The sequence below is a fragment of the Indicator indicator genome, chromosome 6 (genome assembly GCF_027791375.1).
Source record: "Indicator indicator isolate 239-I01 chromosome 6, UM_Iind_1.1, whole genome shotgun sequence".
Lineage (NCBI taxonomy): Eukaryota > Metazoa > Chordata > Aves > Piciformes > Indicatoridae > Indicator > Indicator indicator.
Window position 1 is genome coordinate 15,728,869 of NC_072015.1, and position 26,565 is coordinate 15,755,433.

General features: G+C 42.2%; 1 protein-coding gene across 1 annotated transcript in view; it reads right to left on the reverse strand.

The window, feature by feature from the left end:
• Positions 1-26,565, reverse strand: part of LYRM4 (LYR motif containing 4) — a 78,075-nt gene extending 51,510 nt beyond the window's left edge. The window contains exons 1-2 of the mRNA XM_054381685.1: positions 26,480-26,565; positions 13,915-14,035 (exon numbers count right to left, since the gene is read on the reverse strand). Of these exons, the coding sequence (XP_054237660.1) occupies positions 13,915-14,035; positions 26,480-26,565 (207 nt within the window). The remainder of the gene's footprint in view (positions 1-13,914; positions 14,036-26,479) is intronic.

The following is a 26,565-nucleotide window of genomic DNA, read 5'->3' on the forward strand; positions in this document are numbered from 1 at the left end:
GTAGCAGGCTAAGCAAAAATCTGCATTCATACAAGAAACGTCACATTAACAATGCTGATCTGAAAGCCACGTTGCAAAATATGTGGTATTAATCTACAAATAAATATGCCTCACTGTGAGGAGCTGCAATTTGTCATTTGTTTAGGAAACAGGACAGAGGACATTCAATGTCCCTCCTGATGTACCTAAGAGAAACTCCTTCAGCTGTACATCTATTTCAGAACCCTAAAAGCACCAAACCCAAAATAAACTAAGAAGTGTGTGTTTACAATACCAACTTTTAACAACTCAGAGCCTCAATCTAATGTATAAAAGTTGGATGAGAATTAAGGAAAAGAAATACAAGCCCATAGTTATTCTATAGTAAGACAGGATGTGCTTTAGTTCCCTTTGTTGAAGAGACTCAGGAAAGCATTACTATAAAAACATGTTAAAATGAGAAGCAAATGCCATTTTAAACAGCTTCACTTCCTACGTAGGGTAGACCTGGGAGCAAGGGGAGCAAGCATGTAGGAAGGAGAGTGCTTGAAGGAAGAAATAAAAGCACCGTAGCTGGCACTTGTCTGCAATAATATTATCAGCCTGCTGAGAGCAATTACAATAGCACAGACAGCACTTGCTTTATTGTGACCTTACTGCATTAAATCTGAAGCAAAAAACTCTGAGATTCAGCAGGGAATTTATTAGAAAATTTTAATGCCAACTTAAATTTGATCCAGAGGTCTCAATACTAAAGGTCATATCCATTACTATACAGTGGGAAACCTTGGATCTCTCTGTTCCTATGTTCTACTATTTCTCAGTTTTGTTTTCTTTTGTAAGAGCAGGTCAGAGTCCCCTTCTCCCAGCTTTGCAGCATTAGAGGGACAAGACTGCTATTTACATTTTAAAAAGCCTTAGCCAGAAAGAAAAATGAAGAAGGCAAGTCTTATTTTAAATGAAAAGTTGAAAATGAAAAGCAAAATTAAACATCATTGATTAAATGTGCTCTACAGCCAGATTTTATCACCTTCTGTGAATACACAAAACATGTAACCTCATCTTCACTGAATTACCTGCCACTGCTTTCAAATCACCTTCCATGGCAGAGGAACCAGGCATGGACCCACTACTGACTTGCACAGAATAGTAAAAGCTATGCAGTGTTTTTTTCTCAGCTCCAGTTCATTGCAAACCTTTGAAATTGGGAGTATTATCTCCAAACTAATGGAGCCACCATTCCTGAAGAGATTTAAAAGCTGGGATTTTAAAGCGATAGGACCAGAAGAAATGGCTTTGAGCTGTTATGGTAAGGTTCAGGTTGGATATAAGGAAACTTTTCCTCGAAAGCGTTGTCAAGGCCTGGAACAGGCTGCCCAGGGAAGTGGTGGAGTCCTCATCCCTGAAGAGATTGAAAAGCCATGTAGATGTGGTGCTGAGGGGCATGGTTTAGTGGCATTTTTTTCTCCCAACATGAAACTGTACTAGAGAGAAAAAGCTTGTGTGCTCAAATGCTTATGTAACTTTGAAGCTTACATTTTAGTGACTTCTAGAATACCTTGAGCCCATATTAGTCAGCAAAACTGTGTGAACACAAGTCCAGATCCTTGCTGCGAATCTGCTTAGCTACCATCAGAATGAAAAAGCCATCCTCTCTTTTCAGCCTTTAAGAATAAATACTATGGATATTCCTAACACTTGTTACTTTCTCAGCAGCCTCAGTGTTCACTCCATTTAGGATGTCTGAGGAAAGGAAAAAGATTAAAGGACAAGTTTCCTGTACTAGGCTCACTTAGGTTTCAAAATACATCCCACCTGATCACCTGGTGTCAGCAATTTCACTCTTCCTCAAAAGTACTGGAAAACATGGCAATTGAACTAGTTTAACCTACCCTTCAGGCTATGCTGGCATTATGTATATTTTTTGAAGGACACTGCATGAAAATCAGATATTAAAATAATTAATGTCATATTTAAGAACTGGACAGGCTGGAGAGCTGGGTGCAGGCAAACCTCATGAAGTTTAATAAGGACAAGTGCAGGGTCCTACATCTGGGGAGAAATAACAACAGGCACCAGTACAGGTTAGGGGCTGCCCTGCTGGAAAGCAGCTCCACAGAGAAAGATCTTGGAGTGCTGGTGGACAGCAAGCTCTCCATGGAACAACAATGTGCTCTTGTGGGCAAGAGAGCAAATGGGATCCTGGGATGTATCAGGAAAGGTGTGTCCAGCAGGTCGAGGGAAGTTCTTCTACCTCTCTACTCTGCCCTGGTGGATCACACCTGGAATACTGTGTCCAGTTTTGGGCTCCGCAGTTCAAGAGAGACAGAGACCTGCTGGAGAGAATCCCAATGGAGAGCCACGAGGATGATTAGGGGACTTGAGCATCTCCCCTATGAAGAGAGACTGAGATCCCTGGGGCTTATTTAGTCTGGAGAAGAGAAGACTGAGAGGGGATCTGATCAATGTGTATAAATATCTGAGGGGTGGGTGTCAAGCGGAGGGGGCCAGGCTCTTTTTGGTGGTGCACAGTGATAAGACAAGGAACAATGGGTTCAAACCAGAACATAGAAGATTTCACCTCAACATGAGGAGAAACCTCTTTACAGTGAGGGTGACAGAGCCCTGGAACAGGCTGCCCAGGGGAGTTGTGGTGTCTCCTTCTCTGGAGACTTTCAAAACCCACCTGGACGCATTCCTGTGCAGACTACCCTAAGTGATCCTGCTCTGGCAGGGGGGTTGGACCTGATGATCTCCTGAGGTCCCTTCCAGCCTCTGTGACACTGTGATATTGTCTACTTAAGAGGCAGGACTTCCGGAGTTCACTCTCTTGGCTCTTGCTCTCGCCTCTGCTGCGTGGGAGGGAGACTTTGCCAGCAGAAAGCTGTTTTGATGCATGGTGGGGCCTAGTCCATTGCTGATTCTGGTTTTGTATATATTCCTTTTCCCTTAATACTTTTTTTACTTTGTTTATTTTTGTTAACATTACTTTTATTAACTTCCAGTTCTGTGTGAGTCTGTTTTTGTTTATCCATTTTACCTTCCCCTGCCAAGCTTTTCCCTGTGGGGGAGCGGGAGGGGGAAGGGTGGTAAACCTACATTCTGTCAAACCAGGACAACCCTCTGCCTTGCTCCTAGAGCTGAGAGAAGGGAAACAGTCCCAGCCCTGAGAAGCCCCTTGGGATAGCACAAAAAATGTGCATGTACTGTCATACAAAATTATTAGTAATAAAACCAGCACTTTGAAAGAACTTCCTTTTTGTTTTCCCCATAAAACACCCCATGCATGTGGTATTTTACTGTCAGCGGGCTAGTTCTTTGGTATTATTCAAAAGCACAACATTGCACACTATTTTTTTCTCATCTTTCCCCATAAGCACTCATACAAATAATGTAAAAACAATCTAAACCACGTCAAACTACTTAAGGAGACTCTTAAAAATCCAATGTATGAAGTTAACCATCAGCATGATTTATTATTGGAGTTCCACTGTTACAACTTGACAATTAAGAAATATTGATAAATGTATACATATTATTGATGTCAATTAAAACGCACAAGATTGATTAACCTCCCAGAGGTATGTAGCACAAGCAGTTAAGAGAGTAATCACCCCCAGTAAGTATTCACTACTGACAAATGTGCACAGAAATTAGACCTCTGTGAAACAAAATTGACTTTAAATTAAAATTAACATCATCTGAACACATAACCAAACCATGCACCAGTAGAAGTTAGGAGCTGACCTGCCAGAGAAGGACCTGGAAGTGTTGGTGGACAAGTTCACCATAAGCCAGCAATGTGTCCCCATGGCCAAGAAGGCCAATGGTCTCCTGGGGTGCATTAAGAAGAGTGTGACCAGCAGGGCTAGGGATGTTCTCCTCCCCCTCTACTCTGCCCTGGTAAGGCTTCATCTGGAGTATTGTGTCCAGTTCTAGGCTCCCAGTTCAAGACAAACAACTACTGGATAGAGTCCAACAGAGACTACAAAGATGCTGAGGGAACTGGAGCATCTGTCTGAGAAGGAAAGGCTGAGAGACCTGGGGCTCAGTGACAGGACAAGAGTCAACAGGCACAAAATGAACAGAAGGAAAAACTTTTTTCCTGTGAGGGTGACAGAGCTCTGGACCAGGCTGCAAAGTGTTTCTTACAGTAGGAGTGGTAAGACACTGGAATAGACTGCCCTGGGAGGTTATTCATGGCCCTTCCCTGGAGGCGTTCAAGGTTGGATGAAGCCTTGAGCAACCTTGTCCAGTGGCAGGTGTTGCCACCCACGGCAGAGGGGTTGGAACTAGATGATTTTTAAGGTCATTGCCAACCTAGACCATTCTATAATTCTATGATTTGATGCTGCTCAGAGAAGAGTGCCCTCCTGTGAAGAGATTCCAAACCTGCCTGGCCACTGCAATCCTGGGCAACACGCTCTGAGTGACCCTGCTTTAGCAGCAGGGGTTGGACTGCATGTTTTCCAGGGGTCTCTTCCAACCCCCAGCATGCTGGGATTCTGAGACTGGGCAAGCAACAAAATCATGAGAATTACAAACAAGATTTGCATTAATGTGAAAGGCTAAGTGATGAGGTCACATACTGCTGTCCTTAACCAGACTCTTGGATGAAAATAGGGTTAAAAAATGCCAAAGCAACTACTCAGCAAATGAATTATGCTCACAGGACACAGACTGTGAACTATTACTCAGCCACCACACTGCAATATTCATAACTGCCCTGGTGAGGAACAAGACCTTCTTTATAGGACAAACAGCAGATCTTTGTTTCAAAACAAAGTATGCATTTGTTTCAAAACAAAGTATGCATTTGTGTACATTCTACAGGTGGTCAATATAAAGGTGAACTTCAAACCCTGCTCAGTAATGGTTCACACTTCCTGCAATGCAAACAGCCTGGGAAGGACATTGAGGCAGCCCATACCTCGAAGCGGGGGGATGCATACATCTGATGTACCCCAGAGAGAAGAACAACAGTAATAAACAGTAACTTTGTGATTTAAAAGTGACTGGAAGAGTTTGAGCTTCTTTTTTCTTGGTTCTTTTTACTTGTTTTCCGAATTAATGTACTGGCATAATGCCTGTCACCAAGATGAAGGGCACTGCAGATACAGCTTTTAATGTCCAAAAAAAACCCCAGGCTCACCTCAGAAAGCACAGAGCTGAAGACAGCAGCAATGCACCAGTATCAAGGAGACTGCGTAAAAAATAATTAAACTTTTCTGTACACGCTTGTCTAGAAAATAGTTTTCCCTGCTTCAACTTCCAAGGGCTGGGTAAGACATGCTGATATTGTAGTCTAGCAACTTCCTTCCCTAAAGCCTGGCCTTCATCACAACTTCGAGAATCAAAGATTTCCCTCAAATACAAGCAGCTTAGCCCAGAGACTCTAGACAGAATCCAAATTACTGCAAAAAAGGATGAAACTGAAACACAGGACATCAGGGATAAAGTTTTCTTGTTTGAAAGAGCTTTATGTGATGGCCACACATAGGTTTATTGTCAAAATAAATCACTGTGAGTTTACCTGTCTGCAAATACAGTCAAATGGTATTGGTGACAGAGAACACATTCAGTGCCATGTCAAACCACAGGGTAATTCAGTGGACACCCAGAAGATTCCAATTCCTGCAGACACACCTGACAGGACCATGAAGAAGACCATTTTTCCCCCCCTTCTGAAGTAACTTTTCCCAGATTTTTATGAAATGACACTTAATGTTGGTGCGCTTTATTAATAGGTTTCATTCTAACAAGTAATTTTAAAACAGGAAAACAACTGGTGTCTTTGCAACTGGGATAATGGAAGAGTTGTGGGACTGAACCAGCAGAAGAAGCAAGAAGTTATTCAGATGGGGAAACAAAAACACTTATGAAGCAGATTCTTGGAGCAAATAGGACAAAATAGAGCTCTTTGCAGGATGGCCTTATGCTGAGAATGAAGATGAGAATAAATTATTAAACTTGACAAACTGTCTGTAGAAGGAACAAAAAGAGACATCTGACTTAAGGGTGGCATAGGGAGATTTTACATACTATGTTTTCAAAGTATGAGGTGAGAAGCACAGCCATCTGAGAGGCCAGAAAAGAATGCAGGTACCTTAAAGAGGAGCTAAAATGCTCCCTCTTTCCTTTGTTAGATGTAGAAGGAAAAACTGTGACTGTGGTATGTGGAGACTGATGAGTGAGCATAGGTGGAGAGACTGTAATTAAGTAGCCCACTGTATCATAGCTCCAGGACTAGGTGACTTGTTGGACAGTAGGGCGTCACCACCAGCATCACTGCCCTGAATTAGCCTGCAGTTCAAGGGCAGCAGGACACAGTCCTGCAGATCTGAGGGACCCGACAAATGTGCCAAAGCTCCTCTTGGAGTGAAGTGTGCCTGCTGGGTTATGATGCCGCTGAACCTGACACTGTCTCCTTTAAATAAGCAGTAGGAAACTAGGAAGGAAAGGTTTATCAGCAAGGAAAGTGAAATAAACCAACAACAGAATAAAAAGCAATCAGCAAAAGGTGGGAGATCAAAACAGAGATCACTGTTGTAATAACAGCACTGTTGTCTCTTTTTTCAGAAGTCCTCAAAACAACACTCCCTTTCGTTTCCTCAAGGTCCAGCTGTACTTAAAAAAAAATGGCTTACCCAGGTACCATGGATAACACCACTGAAGAGAGATGATTAGGAGAGGGCTGATGTGAGCATAAATCACACTATGTTTCATAAATAACATAGCCATACTTCCCTTTTTCCTACTCGGTAAAAAAAGAGATCTTCCACAAATCCTCTGCCTTGCAGCAGACACCACACAAAGAAAGACATAAGTTGCTCAAAGGTTAATATACTTTAATGCTAGAAACTAAACCTTCAAACTCTCCTTCAGCTGTCACCACTACAAACAAAACTGGCAGGCATCAACTCAAGACTGGCGAGCTTCAATTCAAGATTACAGAGTTGTATTAGAAAAATGGCAGAAGTCATCTGAGCTGTGATCAAAACTAGCAGCACTTACTTCTACCTTCCCTCTCTTGGCAGTATTTTATATCTATACAAGGGGACACAGGCACTCACTGTTGCTTACTTCATCTGGAAGATGCCCCTTGAAGTTTTACTGCAACAGCCACCCACTGGGCTGAAGTCCTTGAGACACCAAACACAGGAAAGTAGAAAGCATGAAGAAGTGGGTGGCAGATATATCTCCCTGAAAACAGGAGCTTTCCTTACTTTTGGAGCTTTCTTCAGCAGGCTGGTTCAATCAGTGCTGCTAACTGGCTCAAAGAGCTAGTGACCAATGAAGCTGACAAAACTTAACTCTTTTCCACATGGAAGTCTACACCTTGCACTCGCTTGATGGGATCTGACATACTGCCTCACCAAATTGCTCACTCGAAAGTAAGTCCTTTTCCTCTCCTTGAGACAGCCCTCCTCTGTGCCTAACATCAGGTGCTCAGAGCTCTGGACACATTATGTAACTACTTGTTGTTAATGATACAGCCCCGACCTCACAGGATTAACCACAAGATGCAGGTAACAAAAACAATGACAGCTCCTTATGACAGAAAATAAAATCTTTTAAAAGCAGCTGTCAAATGTCAACAGACTACCTATATATAAAAATAATTATTTTTAAAATCATACATCATATGCTGTGTTTTACACAGAGGCTCTTAGATCAGAAACATGAAGCCTCATTCTACCTCTGAATCACAGTGGCTTGCACGCTAAGGGTTACTTCAGTACAGGGTCTACTTTGATGCTTAATACTGCAGGCAGGACCTGCCTCTTGTAATTTAGACAGCAGGGCAAACAGCAGCAAATCACTTGTGAAAATACAATCTCTCTCTCCATCAGGGTAGTTAAATGGAAGCTTCTGCTCTGGACACTCAAAGGTGTAACCTGGAGAGCCAGGGCACTTGGGTTTCTCTCCAAATTCACCAAATCTGTTTCAAAGTCACTCTTATTATGTTGTTTTCCTTTGTTCCTCCTCTCCTCAGAACTCAAAAGTTCATCTGTTCCCTTAGAAAATACCGATGACCAGGCAGCTGCTAAGGAAGCAGATCCACATGTCCTGTTTAACAGCTCTCGGTGCACCTTCTTCTCTTTCTGGTAAAGATTTGTGTAAAGCATGCTTATGCTTGGATCAAAGGGACAAACAAAGGCTGCAAAACATTGAAACTGTTTTACTGAAATAGTTGTGTGAGCTCAAAACCAGTAAAATTGATACTAGAGCCTTCAGAGCTGCCAGGAAAACAAAAATGAACCTTCTTAGCTGCTTAACAAGATGACTGCTTACAGCTACAATCTAAAACTGAGGAGAAAGTACTGAGGAGAAATCCTTAAAAATGAGAGAAATTAACTATAAATTATCACAGAGATTTAATCAGAGCACACAGGTCTGATACAGCTTTGGAATTTCACTTTTATATTTCCAGGTCAAAACTTCAGAGAGCACATGCCACAATGAGCATAGCAACTACTTCAAAACACTCACCATTATCCTGCCTTCACAGTGGCTTCTGTAAATCTTGGCTCTCAGCACCAGCAAATTCTCTTACCACTACTATATTCCAGCAGTGATGGAAACTCATGTTAGCAGAGATGGGAGATGGCTGTTAGAATAACATGCAAAAGACCTCAAGACCCCACCTCAAAACTTTGTAAACTTCTTCTTTTGGATTTACTTGTGACAGTGGATTTCTCCTAACACCCTACTTCACAGGGAAGACACCACAAACTTCTGTTTACAGAGGACACACACACGAATACTCTACACAAACAGCACTGAGAAAAGAATCAAAGTTGTTCCTTACTTTAGCCAGCCCATTTTTAAATTGAAAACTAACAAGCAGAGGAGGACTAAGGCAGAGATTAATGTTCCTCTATGCTTTTCAGCTTCATAAAGCTAGTTTTAGAACATTCAAGCAAATTGTACAGTGAGTGACATGAACAAAATGACAGTAATCTGTCACTGCTTCACATTTCCCACTAGGCTGATTCAAATAGTTATTTATGAACCTTACACTTCAATGGTCACTTTGATGACTAAACCATAAATTAGAATGTAAAGTGAATATAAATTTGATTTTAGAGTAACAACAAATTGTCAGCAAAGTGGGATATTACTTAATTTCTATTGACACGCTATGGAAGTCAGCAAGAGGAAGATGTGCTACATCATAATAAACTCTAAACATAGCCAAAAAAAGTATGTTAGATCTCATGTCTTCCTCAGAGGAGTGCCATGAAGATGATCAGAGAGCTGGAGCACCTTTTCTATGAAAACAGACTGAAAGAGTTGGGGTTGTTCAGCTTGGAGCAGAGAAGGCTCAGAGGACACCTTAGAGCAGCCTTCCAGTACTTGATGTGGGCTACAGGAGAGCTGGATAGGGACTTTTTACAAAGGCATGTAGTGACAAGAGATGATGGCTTTGTCCTGGCTGTAGAGGGAGGCTTGCTTGCAAAGCAGTGGTTTAAGACACTCTGATCTAACAAGCAAGCCTCCCACACATAGTCTGGGAGCGCAAGTAGCACAAAAAGCCCTGTCGTTGAGAAAAGGAGACTTTAGTGGAATCATACAACCCACAATACTGTGCAAACAAACCAAGCCAACAAAAACCAACCAACCAACAACAACAACACACACACACAAAAATCAAACAAGCCATCAAGTGGAAAAAGCAGTATCCAAGGCAGCAGCCAGTGAAGCGGAAGAGACCCCAAGCTAGTAACCGTAAACAGCCCCTGGAAACAAGGAGCATCTCAGGTTACAGTCTGTACTCCAAGCCCCATCATCCTTTGATTCAGACAGCACTTTCATTATAAAGCTTGCATGATCACAGTAAGGTATCAAATACTTATCAGCAGATCCAATTCTCTGAAACCATGACATTATCGAACCCTTTTTCTATACCATCTATGTTGTGCACAGCAGCAATTAGTATCATACAAGATACAACATACTTCATTCATTGTCTATTCTCACCCAAAATGAGATCACCTTGCAGTACACAACAGACTTGTTAATGTAGATGTTCTGGAGCTCCACCCTGTTCCAGTACAGTCTGGATCAGCACATGACAAATGGAGGGGCTGTATTTCCACCCCTAGGCAGTGAACTCCAGATATACTGGACACCCCTCCAACTGAGAGCAAACTGTGGCCTGCATTCCAGTGCCCCACTGTTGGGATCCCCCTGTGTAGTAGTTTTAGGCTATGCCTTTAAAAAATTTTCCACAGATGTTGGACAGAAAGTAGTAAAATGTAAATCAATCACTACTGGGTGTAAAAAGGAAAATAATGATAGTTCTAAACAAATTCCACTGGAGAAATAAGGGACTTAAACTAGTTGTACCAAAACAATCTCTCTCTCTTCTCTCTTCCTTATGAGGCACTGGAACAGGTTACCCAGAGAAGTTGTGAAGACTCCAACCCTGTAAGTGTTTAGGTTGGACACAGTACTGAACAACCTGGTCTAGTAGGAGGTGTCCCTACCCATGGCAGGAGGGCTGGAACTGCATGATCTTTAAGGTCCTTTTCAACCCAAACCATTCCATGATTTTGTTTGCTTCAGCGCTTCTGCATTTAAAAATAAAAGCCCTTTATATTATGCTTGGTTAGTTTTGAATATAAAGTCTTCATAATGTCAGATGACTTCATTATCTTCATAATGTCAGTTGATTTCATTATCTTCAATAAAAAGAGGGAGAAAGAGCGATTTTTTTTTCACAGATCATTGAACGGCAAGTAAATATTAATATGAATGTAGATGCTAAGGTTTTTAATAGTCCTGATCAAATGCTTGCTTTTGAGACACTTGCTATTTTCCCAACATTTATCTTGCCTTATAGCTTAAAGCAAGAGGACACTGATATGTAATAGAAATCGTTATTACCCAAACATTGAGTCTTGCAAGGAACTCACGTCTAAAAGTTAGCTTGATAAACTAATTTTCTTCTACTAGATTGTTCTCTGCTAAAAAAAACAACTATTGTCAGTTATGTGACTATTTGTGCTACTGTCTGTTACTCATGCAAACAGGTCAGATAAACACATTCACTCTTCCAAAACTGAATGCAGCATGATTAGACTTTCAATCCTTACTAGAAGTGTGACATGTAAGAGGTACTTCGAGGTAAGTTTCACTGGTTCAGCAGTGTTAGAAGTGGGTAGTTGCATCAGACTTTAATATTCCTCACTTTTCAAGCATACTCTTCCTGAGATTGTTACATGGAGTGATACCAAAAGGTGATCTGATTTAAAACTACTTTAGCTGTACCACATTGCTTTTGTATGTGGGAGAAACTCCTTAAATAGCTGAGATTTGAAACAACAAATAAACAAATAAACCTCCAAAATTTTTAAACTGAAGCCATTCTGCATTATGCTGGTGTGTCCCAAGGACAAAATGCCCTGATTTGCGCTAAAACTGATTCTGTTCAGTCATTTGACTTCTCCACTCAGTCTCTGCTCAGTGATGGCACTTTCTGAAGTTCAGGGCATGTTTTTCACAGACAGCAGCTGCTTCTGGCAGTGATAGTGCTGATGGTTAGAGTTACTGCCTTGGGCTGAGGAGCAGTATGGCTCTGGTTTAGACATGTTCCCGTGCAGATCAAGGACACTGCTAAATCTTGTGCCCCACTGTCCTGGTTTTGGCTGGGATGGACCAGTCAGGATAGCCTGTTGAATCTGCTGATGAGTATTTGTTGCCATGTGGATGTCATGCCAGCTTTATAATGAAAGTGCTGGCTGGAGCAAATGATGATGGGGCTTGGAGTTCAGTTCCCACAGGCTTTATTCTGGTTTCCAGTTTGGGGTGTTGGTCTCTTCTACTGGGCTGGCTGCAGTTTTTTGGGGGGTAGAGGGTTTGTTTTATGGCTGGCTTCTGCTGCTGCTTTTGCTTTTTCTTTTCTGTGAAATAGCTAAGGTAATTGCACATTCTATTATTTCCATTAAACTCTCTTCATCTCAACGTACAGGGTTTTTTTTCTCTGTTACTCTCAATCATGGGAGTGAGTCTTGTTAGAGTAGGCTGTCTTAAACGAGGACACCCATATTGGGGTGCAGGAAGTCAGAGTTGGCACCGGCAGGGAGAAGGTCACCCTAAACTAACCAACAAGGGATTCCATCTCATGGATGTGATCTTCAGGACAAAGCTGAGGGATCACCAGGGTCAAACATGTTCAATAGCTGGTGTCTAATGAGGACTCTGTCCATTCTGCCTTTGATCCTGATCCATGTGTTCCTGAATCCAGTTCCAAAATCCAGCTCCTGATTTCAGTTCCTGTTTGCTGCTGAAACCAGTCTGGGACTTCACCAGTGCCTGCCCCTAGCATCAGCGGTGATGGTAACATCACTGCCATAAGGGGCTGGATATTGGTTTGTATTTCTTTTTATCTATTCCATTTTATCGTTACTTCCATTCAGGCTGGTTTAGTTCTCTTTCCCAACCCATCAGTCTTTCTCCCTTCTTCCTTTTCTTTTCCCTTTGCGAAAGGAGAGGGTTCATAGAGAGCATCTGCCACTTGTTTAGTAGCTGACCCAGCCCTAACGCTTGAGCAGAGATACCCTCAAACTAACAAGTGCAAAAGATTGGTACTTAATGCCACTTGCTTGTCAAGAATTTGATATATTAAGATATTTTAACATATTAAGATATATGTATTAAATACTAGTTTCTTTTGTTTGAAAAGGGGAAACATGTAGAGAGATTTTCAGAATCTGGTAACAAACAGTGCTGTTTCAGGGAAGGAGAATCCTACATGCTCTTCGCTTCTGAACATCTTCCTGACTGAAAAGTTTGCAGCTATGTATAAAACATTTTAAACCATGATTTACGTATTATGTGTTAGAGCAAAATGTGGTTCTCAGTGAATTCTCTCAATCTCAAGAAAGATTTCTTGTGAAATTTCTTTACCATGACCACAAATCAGCAAGATGTGAAAAAAGAAAGTTGGCAGATTAAAATGGTTCTGCTGGTTTGACATAAAAAGCAAAATCCATGCTAAGAGAACATAACAAATCTTGCCTAAGCTTTATTGCTGTCATTTTTTGATCAAAGAATTAAATGCACAACATTTTTACCAGTCCAAAATACAGGCTGCTACATGTTTACATGAAACATCGAGCTACTATGATTCTGGGATTGTTCATGTAAAGGCTTGTTAGAGAAATTTGTGTACATACAGATACATGTTTATGACTGATCAAAGTGTTCACTAGCAACCCACGAATGCAAAATATCCTCAAGCCCACCTACTCCTTTACAAAGGACAGTGTGGGTCAGTTAAAGATTACCAAGCCTGCCTGTTCTTGCTGCTCTTTTCAAGGCAGATGAAAGCTCTATCTGATGCAGGACAATCTTTAGGCTAATAGAAAACTTCATAAAAGGTGCAAGACAAGATGTACAGCATAGAAGGAAAAGAATCTGCCCTGCCATGCACCTATAGGGTCTACAGTACCAAGGTACTGTCAGTCAGTAGATGCAAGTTTTGTCTCAAGAAAAGCTGAAAAGCTTTTGTTTTAGGTAGACTTATCCACCACTTGACTTAGAACTGCTTTTTGTTATTAGGCTCACAGAACCAGCAAGCATCAAATTCTACCCACTTCAAGTAATGGAACCCTGAATATTAAGGTACTACAAAGCGGCCTCCTCATTTCAGCATCCCACATACATATTTACAAAGCAGGAACAGGAAACTTTTGACAGTAAGGCCTGCTATGATTAATGGAACAAACATCCCTAAATGCCCACCTGCAACCATCATGGATAAATGAATGTTTCCCACTCCCTCAAACTCAGACATACAAAAACCAGTGTTCAACCAGAGATGGTGAGGTGGTTTTGACCAAAGATATATTTTTCCATCATCAATGGCACAAGACAGTTAACCGAGGAGTGCAGAACTCTTGGATAAAATGAGAGAAACAAACATACCTGCCGATGAATAATCTCTAGGTTTGCTTTGGCCTTATTCACTAGTTCTTCTATTTTTTCGGAATCCTTTATATTCTTGTTTTCTCTGAAGGCATCTCTTATCCTTCTGATGGCATACATTCTAAACACAAACAATAAAATGTGTGTTCATAGATGTGTCACAGTTTATGACATTTCAACTCTTTTAAAGCATGATGATTTAAAACCGTACATACACACACACATATTTTGCCCAGTTTTATGCATAGATTGTTTTATTCATAGAACCTTAGAATAATTTCTATTGGAAAAGACATTTTAAAAACATTGAGTCCAACCATTATCTAACTCTAACAAGTCTGGTGCTAAACCATGCCCCACAGCACCGCATCTCTGCATCTTTTAAACACCTGCAGGCACGGGGATTCAACCACCTCCCTGTGGAGCCTATTCCAGTGTTTGATAACCCTTTTGATTAGAAGTTTCTTCTAAGATCAGACCTAAAACTCCCCTGGTACAACTCGAGTCTGTTTCCTCTTGTCCTATCACTTTTTACTTGGGAGAACAGACTGATATTCACTGTTCCAACCTCCTTTCAGGGAGTTGTAGAGAGCAGTAAGGTCCCTCCCTCCTCAGCCTGCTCTTCTCCAGACTAAACAACCCCAGTTCCCTCAGCTGCTCCTAACAAGACTTGTTCTCCAGACCCTTCAGAAGCTTTGTTGCGTTTCTCTGGACTCACTCCAGGTCCTTGTCTTTCAGACCTTGATCTAAATTTGTAATCCAGCAAAGACAAACTGATGGACCAACCACCAGATAAGGGCTCCTTCCCCAACACACCTTTTCTCTCCTGACAAAGTATATTTCACCTTCAGTCCAATACCTCCTTATCCATTTCCAATTATGAAGCAATAACAGGACATGATCTTTGAGGCAGGAAGTCGTAATGATCTCTGCTTCCGGAAAGGAAAAGCCAAAGCTGCAGCTATCTCTCAATGCCTTTCTTTTCAATCCAGTGAAGAATTTTTATACAGTTTGTAGTGTATTGCTCAATAAAAAAATAGGGCAAATTCCAAGAGTAAAATACAATTTTCAGGCTAAGCAGTAGATAACTTTCACTAGACATGTGCTTGGGAGGGGCAGGAGAAATGGCAGTAAACTGATGCTGCTCAGCTATCTTGATAATGTCCCACTTCTCTACCACCACATCACATCGTCTTTACCACAGAATGTAAAACCCTGCATATGGCACTGGAAGTGAAAAAATGCTCCCGCAAACACCACAAAGAGCAAAACATTTAAAATATTATTTTCAAATCTGGTATAATTTTGAAACATGAGACACAAATGGCCTGAAACATGATTAAAAACTCCAAAGATGATGTTGAAAAATAAAAACATTTGAGGAAGAGACCATGGAGTGGGGAGGAAGAAGAGGGAAGATGAACTGCCAGCAGCACTACCATTAGATGGTGCTGCCCAGTCCCTAATGCTGGCTCCACCAGCCAGGCAGCATATTTTCTCTTGGAACTCATAAATAATACATCTCAGTCCAAGGAATCATGATGGCTCTGGAGTGCCACCCTGCTGTCCAACACTGGCAGATGGTGCCTGCTTTTAATTAGGGTCTGTTCACCTATAATGTGACACTGGGGTGTGCGAGTGAGTGTGTGTGTGTTTTTATGTGTGAAGTTAATAGAATGTATTAAATATGAAAGCTTTTTCTCATCTGCAGCTGTTGTCCTAGTAAGATTCGAAGGGGAAGCCGCTTATTTCTTCTAGAAAACAAACAATCCCAGAACATTAAGATATAGTTTAAATGTATTGCTTTGTAACAGAGGGATTTCAAATCACCCCATAGACGTGTCTGAGGTTAAACTGAGCAAAAATTCCAAAAAATTCAAAGACTATATAAATATAGATGATATATGTTTAGCTTAACAGAAAAAAGAACAACCAGGACATATCCATTATTGGGTACAAGCCTTTCAAAATGCAATCTACATAAAAAAACAGAGTTGGAAATAAACCAAATTCTTCTTCAGTATTACGCCTACAGACTGGGGTTTTTGATTGGTACACATAGTGCATTAATTGTTCCTTTTCTCTCTCTTCCTCTCAATACACCAAACATTTGTCAATAAAGAAAAGGTATGTGCTGAGAAAACACCGTCCAAACAGTTTGTGTCTACAGTCAGAAAGTTGCACTTTATTTTCCTTTTGCAATTTCTTTAAACCTTTATAAACATTAATGACAGTGACACAAATGTTATGGTGGGCTGGCTCCCATGACTGGAGCAGGAGATTAGATGGGTATAAGCTCTTTAGGAAAGACAGGTAGGGGAGGAGGTGACCCCCTACATAAAAGACCAACTGGACTCCATGGAGCTCCACCTGGGAATAGAAGATGCGACACAGAGCTTATGGGTGAGGGTTAAAGGGAAAGCAAGGGAAAGTGACATCATACTGGGGGTCTGCTACAGGCCACCTGACCAAAAAGACTGAGTGGCAGGGTACCAGCAATCTAAGATGTTCCTGAAATGCATGGATGGCAATTTCCTCCTCCAGGTGGTAAAGGAAACCAGAAGAAAAGGTGCTATGCTGGATCTTTTCCTTACCAAGAAGGAGGGGCTGGTGAGTGATGTGAAACTTAAGGGCAGCCAAGGATGCTCCAAGGAGATCTTATTGTGGCCTTCCAATCTGAAAGAGGCCTGCAAGAAAGCTGGTGAGGGACTTTTTAGGTTGGGTAGTGATAGGACTAGGGGGAATGGAGCAAAACTAGAAGTGGGTAGATTCAGATTGGATGTCAGGAAGAAGTTCTTCACTATGAGGGTGGTGAAACACTGGAACAGGCTGCCCAGAGAGGTGGTAGAAGCTCCATCCTTGGAAGTTTTTAAGGCCAGTCTGGATGTGGCTCTGAGCAACCTGATCTAGTTGTGAGGTGTTCCTGCCCATGGCAGGGGGGAGTGGAACTAGATGATCCTTGAGGTCACTTCCAACCCTGACAATTCTATGATTCTATAATTCTAAGATCCTTAAGGCATCAAAGAGGGTGTGAAGCAAGCTCACTACTCTGGATTTCAAGAGAGGAGACTTCATCCTCTTCAGGGATCTGCTTAGCAGAACGTCATGGGATAAAGCCCTGGTGGAAAGAGGAGTCCAAGAAAGTTAGTCAGTATTCAAGGACCTTCTCCTCCAAGTCCAGGAGCAGTGCATTCCAAGAAGAAAGAAGGCAGGCAAGAGTGCCAGGCATGGATGAACAAGGTGCTCCTGGACTTACTTGGACCAAAAAGGAGACTCTATAAGCAATGGAAGAGAGACTGCGCTACACAGGAGGACTACAAAGGACCCAGTACTCCAGACGTGGCCTCAGTTGGGCAGAATACAAGGGGAAGCAATTCTGCATCCAGTATACCTAAACAGCTCCTACAGACCTTCGGGAAAGATCCTAGGACTTCAAAAGTGTTCATTAAGAGACATCTTTGCAAATGAAGACTCAAACTGCATTTCACAATCTACTATTTTTCTGACCATTCTTTGGAAACAGATACTGCAAAAAGGCTGAAAGATGAAATGAGGCATTTTCTTTTCATCATCCAAGTACACTGAAATTTTATTAGAGAATGGAACACCTTTGATTTATTTTCTGCAAACACCTTCTAGTGAGCTAGTGACAGCAGGGCCCAAGAAAAGAGTGTACAGCTGAATAAATTCACTGAGTGCTCTCTTACGCATCCACACTCAAAATGCTTTTCATGATCTCTACTTATGTGCATCTGTCACACAATTAACTCACAATTAAATCAAAAGTACGTTCTCAACGGGTAACAGACTCAGTGCAATGGCTCTGGAGCAAAGCTACCGCAGGTGGATGGCTATGCAAGACAACAGATGCCTATCAGGAGAAAATAGTGGTTGGAGTTTAATGCGAGAACACCACCAGGGCCAAAACATTACCACAGACTCAAACAGAATGGTCACTACCTGCTCATGTTAAAAGACACCAATTCCCCCCCACCCCAAATAGTAAAATTTGCAGAGTTATGAGCAGAAAACAGTCTTTCCTAATACTCTGTCATTCAGCTCTACCTTCAAAGACTTCATCTTTTTCCTTCCCTAAAGCACCATTGAAAAACTAACGTGTCCTCATAAAAATGAAGCCTACAAGAAGTGAAGTTTGAAACAACAGCTATTAAGAAAAAATGAAATCACAACAGAGGTACTTCAGGAAATAACAGCTGCTTGGGGACTGAGGTATTTTTATTGCAAAATGTTTACTTATGTCATATCAGACAATAAAAAATAATCTTTTTCCTTTTCAAGCCTTCACTCTTGTATCTTTGCACTCCGATAGAGTGTAAGAACAGAAGCTGAGACACCATGCAGACATACCTGCTTTTAAGTATCCAGTAGTGTGTCTCCAAAATAAACCTCCACAAGTAATATTTTCTCAGCACCACTCTGCATTTACCAGTATCTCAAAATCCTAAAGGTCACCCTGCATAGCTAATGAGCAAATATTATTACTTCCTTTGGGTCATTGACTCAGCATGAGTTCTGAGATAAACTCCTGAAGACCTAGTAACTACCATCCTCTAAGCCAAAGCATTCAACCATTCTTAAAAGGACCCAGACAGTAACTTGGATATAAAAATGTGGTAGGAGTCAGTGTTGAAAGTCTCCCTAAAGCATAAGTAAACAACATCTACTGCTCTCCCCTTGTTCACAAACCCAGACAAGATTTCCTTTCTCTCAGTTGTGGAGGCTCCAACCCTGGAAGTGTTCAAAGGCCAGTTTGGATGGAGACTTGAGCAACCTGGTCTAGTAAAAGTTGTCCCTGTTCCTGACAAGTGGGATGGAACTAGATGATATTGAAAGTCCCTTCCAACTCAAACTGTTCAATGACTCCATGATTTCTGAAGCACAGCATTATTTCTGAAATAAAAGATTTAGATTTGGTAAATGCCTAGTTACGGTACCCATATTATTCTTTTAATATGGAAAGTATAAACACCAATTCCTGAGAAAAAGGATTGAGTATCAGAAATATGTTGACAGCACAAAGTCTTAAAATAACAACTGAGACATTTTGACTTATGAAAGATTTAAAGAAACAGTTCTCTGAAGGTTATCTGAGGTGAAGCTTTGTTGGCAATTTTGACAGGCTTGTAATATTTAGTGTACAGAACAGACTCCTAACAACTTTTACTGGATCACTTTGCAAAAGTGGATACTAGGAATAAAGAGGATTAATTTTGCCTCTTGGGTTTTGCTCAATTAGACCTGTTTGTGAGGAAGAATTTAAGCATCATAGATCCAAGATGAATCTAGTAAAATAAATCAGACTGAAATTAGCTAGAATCCAGACATCACACGACAAACAATAAACCACAAATACAATTTATTAAACAATCTATATGGAGTAAAGACCTCTTACTCTGTCTGCTTACACACAACACACCAGAAGTTACAGTATTTGGAATACTGGGAGTTATTCACCAAACTTCATCCTTTGATCCATTTCTATCAGCTTTAGAGCTTATCCAAAAATCTTTGTTTCTTATAACTCAAGTCAGTAGTGACAGACAACCAGTCCAGGACCTCCCATATGGCTCAATGACCTTCCCTCATTTAAAGCAAAGCACTGCATGTTTTAGTTTAGCAAATGTGCAACATCAATTTTGACAATAATGATGGATATCTGAAATTACCATGTAATACTTAGCAGCTTCAAAAATGCTAATACATGCAAAGCTTATTAGTCAAATCCAGAGCCTAAAAAACCCCATCCCATTTGAAATGCAAAACACAAAATCACCGGCCTAATTCAGAGTACTGAATATAATTTTTGTAATACATTTGGGATTGTAAATACAGTGCCTCTGCACAATACATGAAGTGTTTCAGGAAGGTCAGATACAGACGACTGTGATTATCATAGAATGGTTTGGGTTGGAAGAGACCTTGAAGATTGTCTGGTTCCAAGCCCCGAAGCATGGGCAAGGACACTTCCTACCAGACCAGGTAGCTCAAGGCCCCATCCAACCTGTCTTTGAGTGCTTCCAGGCTCAGATTTCTACTTCTCTGGGCAACCTGTTCTAGTACCTCACCATCCTCATGGGGAAGAATTTCATCCTAATGTCTAATCTAAATCCAGCTTCTTCCTGTTTGAAGCCACTGTGTTTCAAAAAAGGTTCGTAGAGTATGTAGAGGCCAACTTCCTAACAGAGCTGGTGATGGAGCCAACTATAGAAGGTGCCCTGCTGGACCTGCTGTTTGCAAACAGAGAAGGACTTGTGGGTGATGTAATAATTAGAGGCTGTCTTAAGCATTGTGATCACAATATGATAGACTTCTCAGTTACTGGAGAAGAGGGGGTTAGCAGAACTTCCAGTGGGCAGACTTCGACCTGTTTCAGAGATGGGGAGGGAACTCTGAGGGACCAAGAAGTCCACAAAGGCTGGACACTGTTCAAGAGGGATGTCCTAACAGTGGAGGAACAGGCTGTGCCCATATGAAATTAATTTGGCTTCAGCTGTTAAAGAGAACAGGAAATCCTTCTACAATTTTTTTAGCAACAAAAGGAGGACTAAGGAGAATCTCTGTTGGATGATTGAGCCTCGTCAGCACGGGTTCATGAAGGGCAAGTCCTGCTTGATGAACCTGATCTCCTTCTATGACAAGTTGACCCGCTTAGTGGATGAGGGAAAGGCTGTGGATGTTGTTTATCTGGACTTCTAGTAAAGCCTTTGACACTGTTTCCCACAGCATCCTCTTGGAGACACTGGCTGCATGTGGCTTGGATGGGTGGATGCCTCACTGGATTAAGAACTGGCTGGATGGTCAGGCCAAAAGAGTGATGGTGAATGGAGTGAAATCCAGTCAGAGGCCAGTCTAGCATCTTTATGAATGATTTGGATGAGGGAATTAAGTGCACCCTCATTAAGCTTGCAGATGACACTAAATTAGGTGGGAGAGTTGATCTGCTTGAAAGCAGGAAGGCTCTTCAAGGGGATCTGGACAGGCTGGATTAAAGGGCTGAGGTCAGTGGTATGAGGTTTAACAAGCCCAGGTGCGGGGTGCTGCACTTGGGTCACAACAACCCCATGCAAAGCTACTGGCTTGGGGCAGAGTGACTGAAAAGCTGTCTGACAGAAAAGGACCTGGAGGTATGGGTTGACAGATCTGAACATGAGCCAGTAGTGTGCTCAGATGGCCAAGAAGGGCAACAGCATCTTGGCCTGTATCAGCAATAGCGTGGGCAGCAGTAGTAGGAAAGTGATTGCGCCCCTGTGCTTGGTACTGGTGAAGCCACATCTCAAATACCACGTTCAGTTTTGGGCCCCTCACCACAAGAAAGACATTGTGGTGCTGCACTGTCATGAGAAGGGCTAGAAAGCAGGTGAAAGGTCTAGAGAACAAGTCTTATGAGGAGCACCTGAGGGAACTGGGATTGTTCAGTCTGGAGAAGAGGAGGCTGAGGGGAGACCCCATTGCTCTCTACAACTACCTGAAAGGAGGTTGTAATGAGGTGGGAGCAGTCTCTTCTCCCTAGTAGTAAGTGATAGAACGAGATACAATGGCCTGAAATTGTGCCAGGAGAAGTTTAGATTGGATATTAGGAAAAAGAAATTTAGTAAAAAATATGTTTAATAGCCCTGCAAATCAGGATATCTATTTAAAGGTCTAACTGAAATTTCTTAATATTTTTTTGTAAATAAAACACTCAAACATTTATTTTCATGGTGTAAGTTAGGTCAGAGAAAAGGCATTATGAGTGAGCCATATTTGCTCTGGATAGTGATAAAACTACTCAAAATCAATAAATGTTCCTTCCTTCACAACTAGTTTATATACAAAGAACATTAGTTTGAAAACCCATTTGCTAATTTATTGGACTACAAAACTCTGTGACATTTCAGATGGGTCAGATATGTTTTCTGTAATTTGGTAGCAGGTTAGTTTCAAGGCAACACAATGCATTTCTATTTGACATCCAAAACATAATTCAATCTACAAATTTCTAGGACACGCTGCAGCTTGTCCTGTGTCTTAAGCACTTTGTTTGAGCTGTATTGACTTTAAAACAACTTCCTGAGAAGGAAGATGTTAGTTAAATAAATAAAAACATTGATTACAAGTGGAGGCACGTTTGATGAATGAATGATTGTCTCACCAAGAATCCCACTAGGGATTCAGTCCTAAACTTGATCAAATGTGATGGCTTGTACCTAACCTCTTCCACATTCAGTTCCCTGCTTCCCAACTATGTTTAACTTTTTCACTGCTATTCTACAGTCTGCAGGTTGTGTAACCATCAGCAGTGGCCATCCGTAAGATAAACAGACAAGAAGCCTGTGCCCACGTCTCCTGCTTATGGAAATGATGAACAGATGTTTAGTGCTGGCTGTGACTGCAGCTGAGCATTGTGATAATCTGTACGTTTCTTTGAGAAAATAAATGGTCACAGAAACTACCACATGCCTGGAACTTCTCTGCACTGAGGACAGGCTGAGAGAGTTAGGGTTTTTCAGTCTGGAGAAGAGAAAGCTTCACAGAGAACTTATTATGGCCTTTCATCACTTAAAGGGGCAGATATGAAAGATGGGGACAGACTTTTTAACTGGACCTTTTGTGACAGGACAAGGGGTGAGGGTTTTAAACTAAAAGAGGGAAATTAGATAGAAGGAAGGTATTTTTTACAAAGAAGATAGTGAGGCCCAGGTTGCCAAGAGAGGTGGTAGATGTCCCATCCCTGGAAACATTCCAGGTCAGGTCAGCTGTGCCTCTGAGCAATCTGTTGTCCAAATTGAATTTCTCCCTAGTGATTACAGGAGGAGTTGGACTAGCTGACTTTTAAAGGTCCCTTCCAACCCAAACTACTATGATTCTTACAGGCAAAGTCACAGAAGTTCAGTTATATAAGCTGCACTACCACAATGGGTTAGTGATTATTTGAACTGATTATAGTTTAAGGGAAAGATTTTTTTTTTTTAAATCCAGTTTGTCTGGCAGCTAAAATAAAACAATTTTATACAAGCTAATGATTAAGAAACAGAGAATTCTCAGTTCTCATAAATCACTGTTTTCTAAATTTATGTTAAACATCTTTTGATCGAAATGCTACTGAGTTCAAGAAAACAAAAAAGCACTGCAATTCTATGGAGATTCATTTGTAATAAGATTCACACACCTATCATACTTTCTCCAGCATCCAAAATGGCCTCACAGCTTGCTTTAAACAGGGATTTTTGACAAAGGATTACATGACTGAAAGCTAATTCCCGACCTCTTGAAACCAATACACACACACACGTAGTGATTACTTTGTGTGTCCACTTCTTTTCCCTACAATGTGATGCAACATGAGAAAAATCTTTCCTGTGAGGGTGGCAAAGCCCTGGACCAAACTGCCCAGAGACATTATGGAATCTCCTTTTCTAGAGAGATACCAAATCCACCTATATGTTACAATCCTGGACAATCTTCTGTGAGTGAACCTGTTTTAGCAGTGGGGTTGGACTAGATGACCCTCAGAGGTCCCTTCCAACCCCCAACATTCTGTGATTCTGTAATCTGACACATTATAAACCATCAGAGGATCTAATTTTTGTCAAGCAAGCAGAAGAGGAAACAGTACACTTACACCTTTTTGACTAAAAATCTAACATCTTCCCTCTTTGCCTACTAATTTTCCTTCAGTGCAAATCACTCTTCCTCAGTCCATCTGTATGGGTAACAAAGCAGAAGGTCAGACAAGAAATTACTTACAGTCTACTAAAATCTCTCTGCTGTTAAAACCTGAACCATCTGGGGCCTCCAAATACTCCACAACATTTACTGCAGTACTCTGGAGGTGCTCCTCTGTGTTGTTATTCTGAGGGCCATCAGTGATGACCTCGATTTTGTTAAGACATGAACGCTGTTCTTCAGTTATGGCGCTAGAAGTTCTTTTGGGTGACAGAAGAAAATTTGGTACTACCAGATCACATATAGAATACATGTACTAGTAAAGTCACAAAACAAAAATATTGAATTTTCCATCACAAACAATACATAAACATTTAAGAGGAAAAGCACAGCAAGCTAACGACAATAACAAGCTTGCAACAAAGAGATTCTGAAATTCTCCAACTGAAACAACGAATCAATGAGATTAATCTTTAATACTTTCTGCTTTGATACCAGTTGGTTCTTTACAAAGTCATGAGGTTTACTCCAGGGAATTACAATATCACGTTACAGCAGCCCTGAGGACATGGCAGGAGCGCTTATCTTGGCACAGAAGCTTGCAGGGTGTCCATTTTAGCTGTGGGTGCAGCATAAACACCAAGGCAGAACTGTTGCTGTGGTCTCAGCAGATCTCTCTATGTAATAGCTGCTGATTGTTTCTTACAAGAAACTGCTCTTGCTTTTAGTGCACATGAGTGTGTGTACACCTCAAGATTTTACTACCTAAGAACAGGCTGTTCAAAAATAGAGGCCTTTCCTGTGAGGGTGCTGGAGCACTGGACCAGGCTGCTCCCCAAGAGGTTGTAGATTCTCCTTCTATGGAGAAATTCCAAACCCAACTGGACATTGTGGAAACCTCCTGCATGCGGGTGATGCTGCATTAGCCCTTCATCTCCAGAGATCCCTTTCAACCCCAATATGCTGGGATGCTGTGAAAAGGAAAAGTTACACCACAATATGGTGTCAAAAAAACCCAGATATCCAAGGTAAACAGAAAGCTTATGATTCAGGTGTTTTCACATTTTCAAGTATAAGAACATGAAAAGAAATAGAACAAAAAATAAATTACATTGTGTTAAGCAGAAGACTGCTGCACCTCATGTGGCAGTTAGCCTTGTCTTTGAGCTGCATGCCAAAACTCCTCAGGTGTAAATTTCATTTTTGGGGGGACCTGGGGAGGAAGGCTGGGCTCCAGGTATGGTTTAAAGAAAAGATGACAATTTCACAAGTACCCTGTGCTCTATTGTGAATGGGTTGGGCAGAGTGGGGTCTACATATAGTCTGTGAGCCTGATGCCACCAATTACTGGTACAACCACTGAGGTAGGGCTAGCTTGCTTTTTTCCATTGCTGTGGGCTCTGCATGGAGTTAGCAGTGAAGGTTTATAATCTCCTGCCTCAGCTGCAGCCCTGCAGGCTTTCTTCTTAGGGCATTGTCTCACACATGAGGTTTGGGGAATCACAGAATGATTTTGAAGAGACATTTAAGATCATTGAGTCCAACTCTTAACCCAGCATGGCCAGGTCACTACTAAATCATGTCCTTCAGCATCCCATCTACATGGCTTTTAAATCCCGCCAGGGACTGGGACTCCACCACTGCCCTGAGTAACCTGGTCCAGGACTCGAAAACCCTGTTGTGGTAGAAATTTTTCCTCATGTCCACCCTAAACCTCCCCTGGTGCAATTTGAGGCCATTTCTTCTTGGTTTATTGCCTGTTACATGGGAGAAAGAACCAACTCCCCCCTCTCCTCTGCTTCCATTCAGGGAGTTGTAGGGATCAAGGAGGTCTCCCTTCAGCCTTCTCTTCTCCAGGCCAAACAACTCCAGTTCCTTGAGCTGCTCCTCAGAACACTTGCACTCCAGTGCTTCACCAGCTTTGTTGCCCTTCTCTGGGCCTGCTTCAGCACCTTAACGTCCTTGTAGTGAGGCACCCAAAACTGAACCTAGTATTCAAGGTTTATGCCTTGAGGAGTGCAGTTAACCACAATTATGCAAGTTCAAAGGCTTTTGTTCCCAGCTCTTGCCAGGCCGGAGATGATTCACAAGGGTAGCTCACATGTCTCTGCCCATGGTCCAAGTAGGCAGTGAAATGAGTAAACTACCAATAAGTAATACGATTTTACCAATGCTGGTGGGGAACACCCTCTGTGAATGCCAGAAATATCTACTAGAGACCCGGCCTGTGCTAATAGCAAAAATGGGTGCATACCTTTCAGCAGTGGCCAGAGCAGGCAGCCAGCTATACAGCACAGCATCTAAACTCTGCTCTCTCATTGCACAGAGCACTCTGAGCTTGGGCACTGCCCATGGTGCCAGGCTTTGGCAGGGAAGTCAGTCTCCTGCCTCACAATCAAGGCTACCAGCTGTCCCCGGCTCTCCCCTCTGTGTCAGAAGAGCAGCAAGCAGTCCAGACACGACCTTTCTGAGGCTGCAATAATCTCTGTCCTGTTCTTTCCTCCTACAATAGGAACCGTCCCTAACCTAGCATTTTGAGGCAGCCCGAGGCCAGGCATAGAGAGGAGCACTGGGACTAGGGTCTGACCTTTCCCTGAGCCTCCCCGGCGGAGGCCCAAGCTCTGGCAGATAGCTGCAGCCGGGCCCACTCTTGCCTCCTTCCCTCAGGGCACGGCTGGGCACGGGCAACCGCTCGCTCCTCCGCGCGCTCCCCGGAGGCCACAGATCCCTTAGGGCCACCAAAATCGAGCACCCCACGCGGCTCCTCTCTAGCCCCGAACACCGCTGGGCATCCCCCCTCCTCCGACTCCGTTAGTCCCATGCCTTCACGGGGAGAAACGGTGCCGGCGTAGTTCGCTGCCTGCCCCAGAACCCGTCCCCGACCAGTCCGGGAGCGCACCTGTAGTTGTAGCTGCTGAAGCGCTGACTCTCCCGCAGCAGAGCCCGATACAACCGCAGCACCTGGGCCCGGCTGGACGCTGCCAT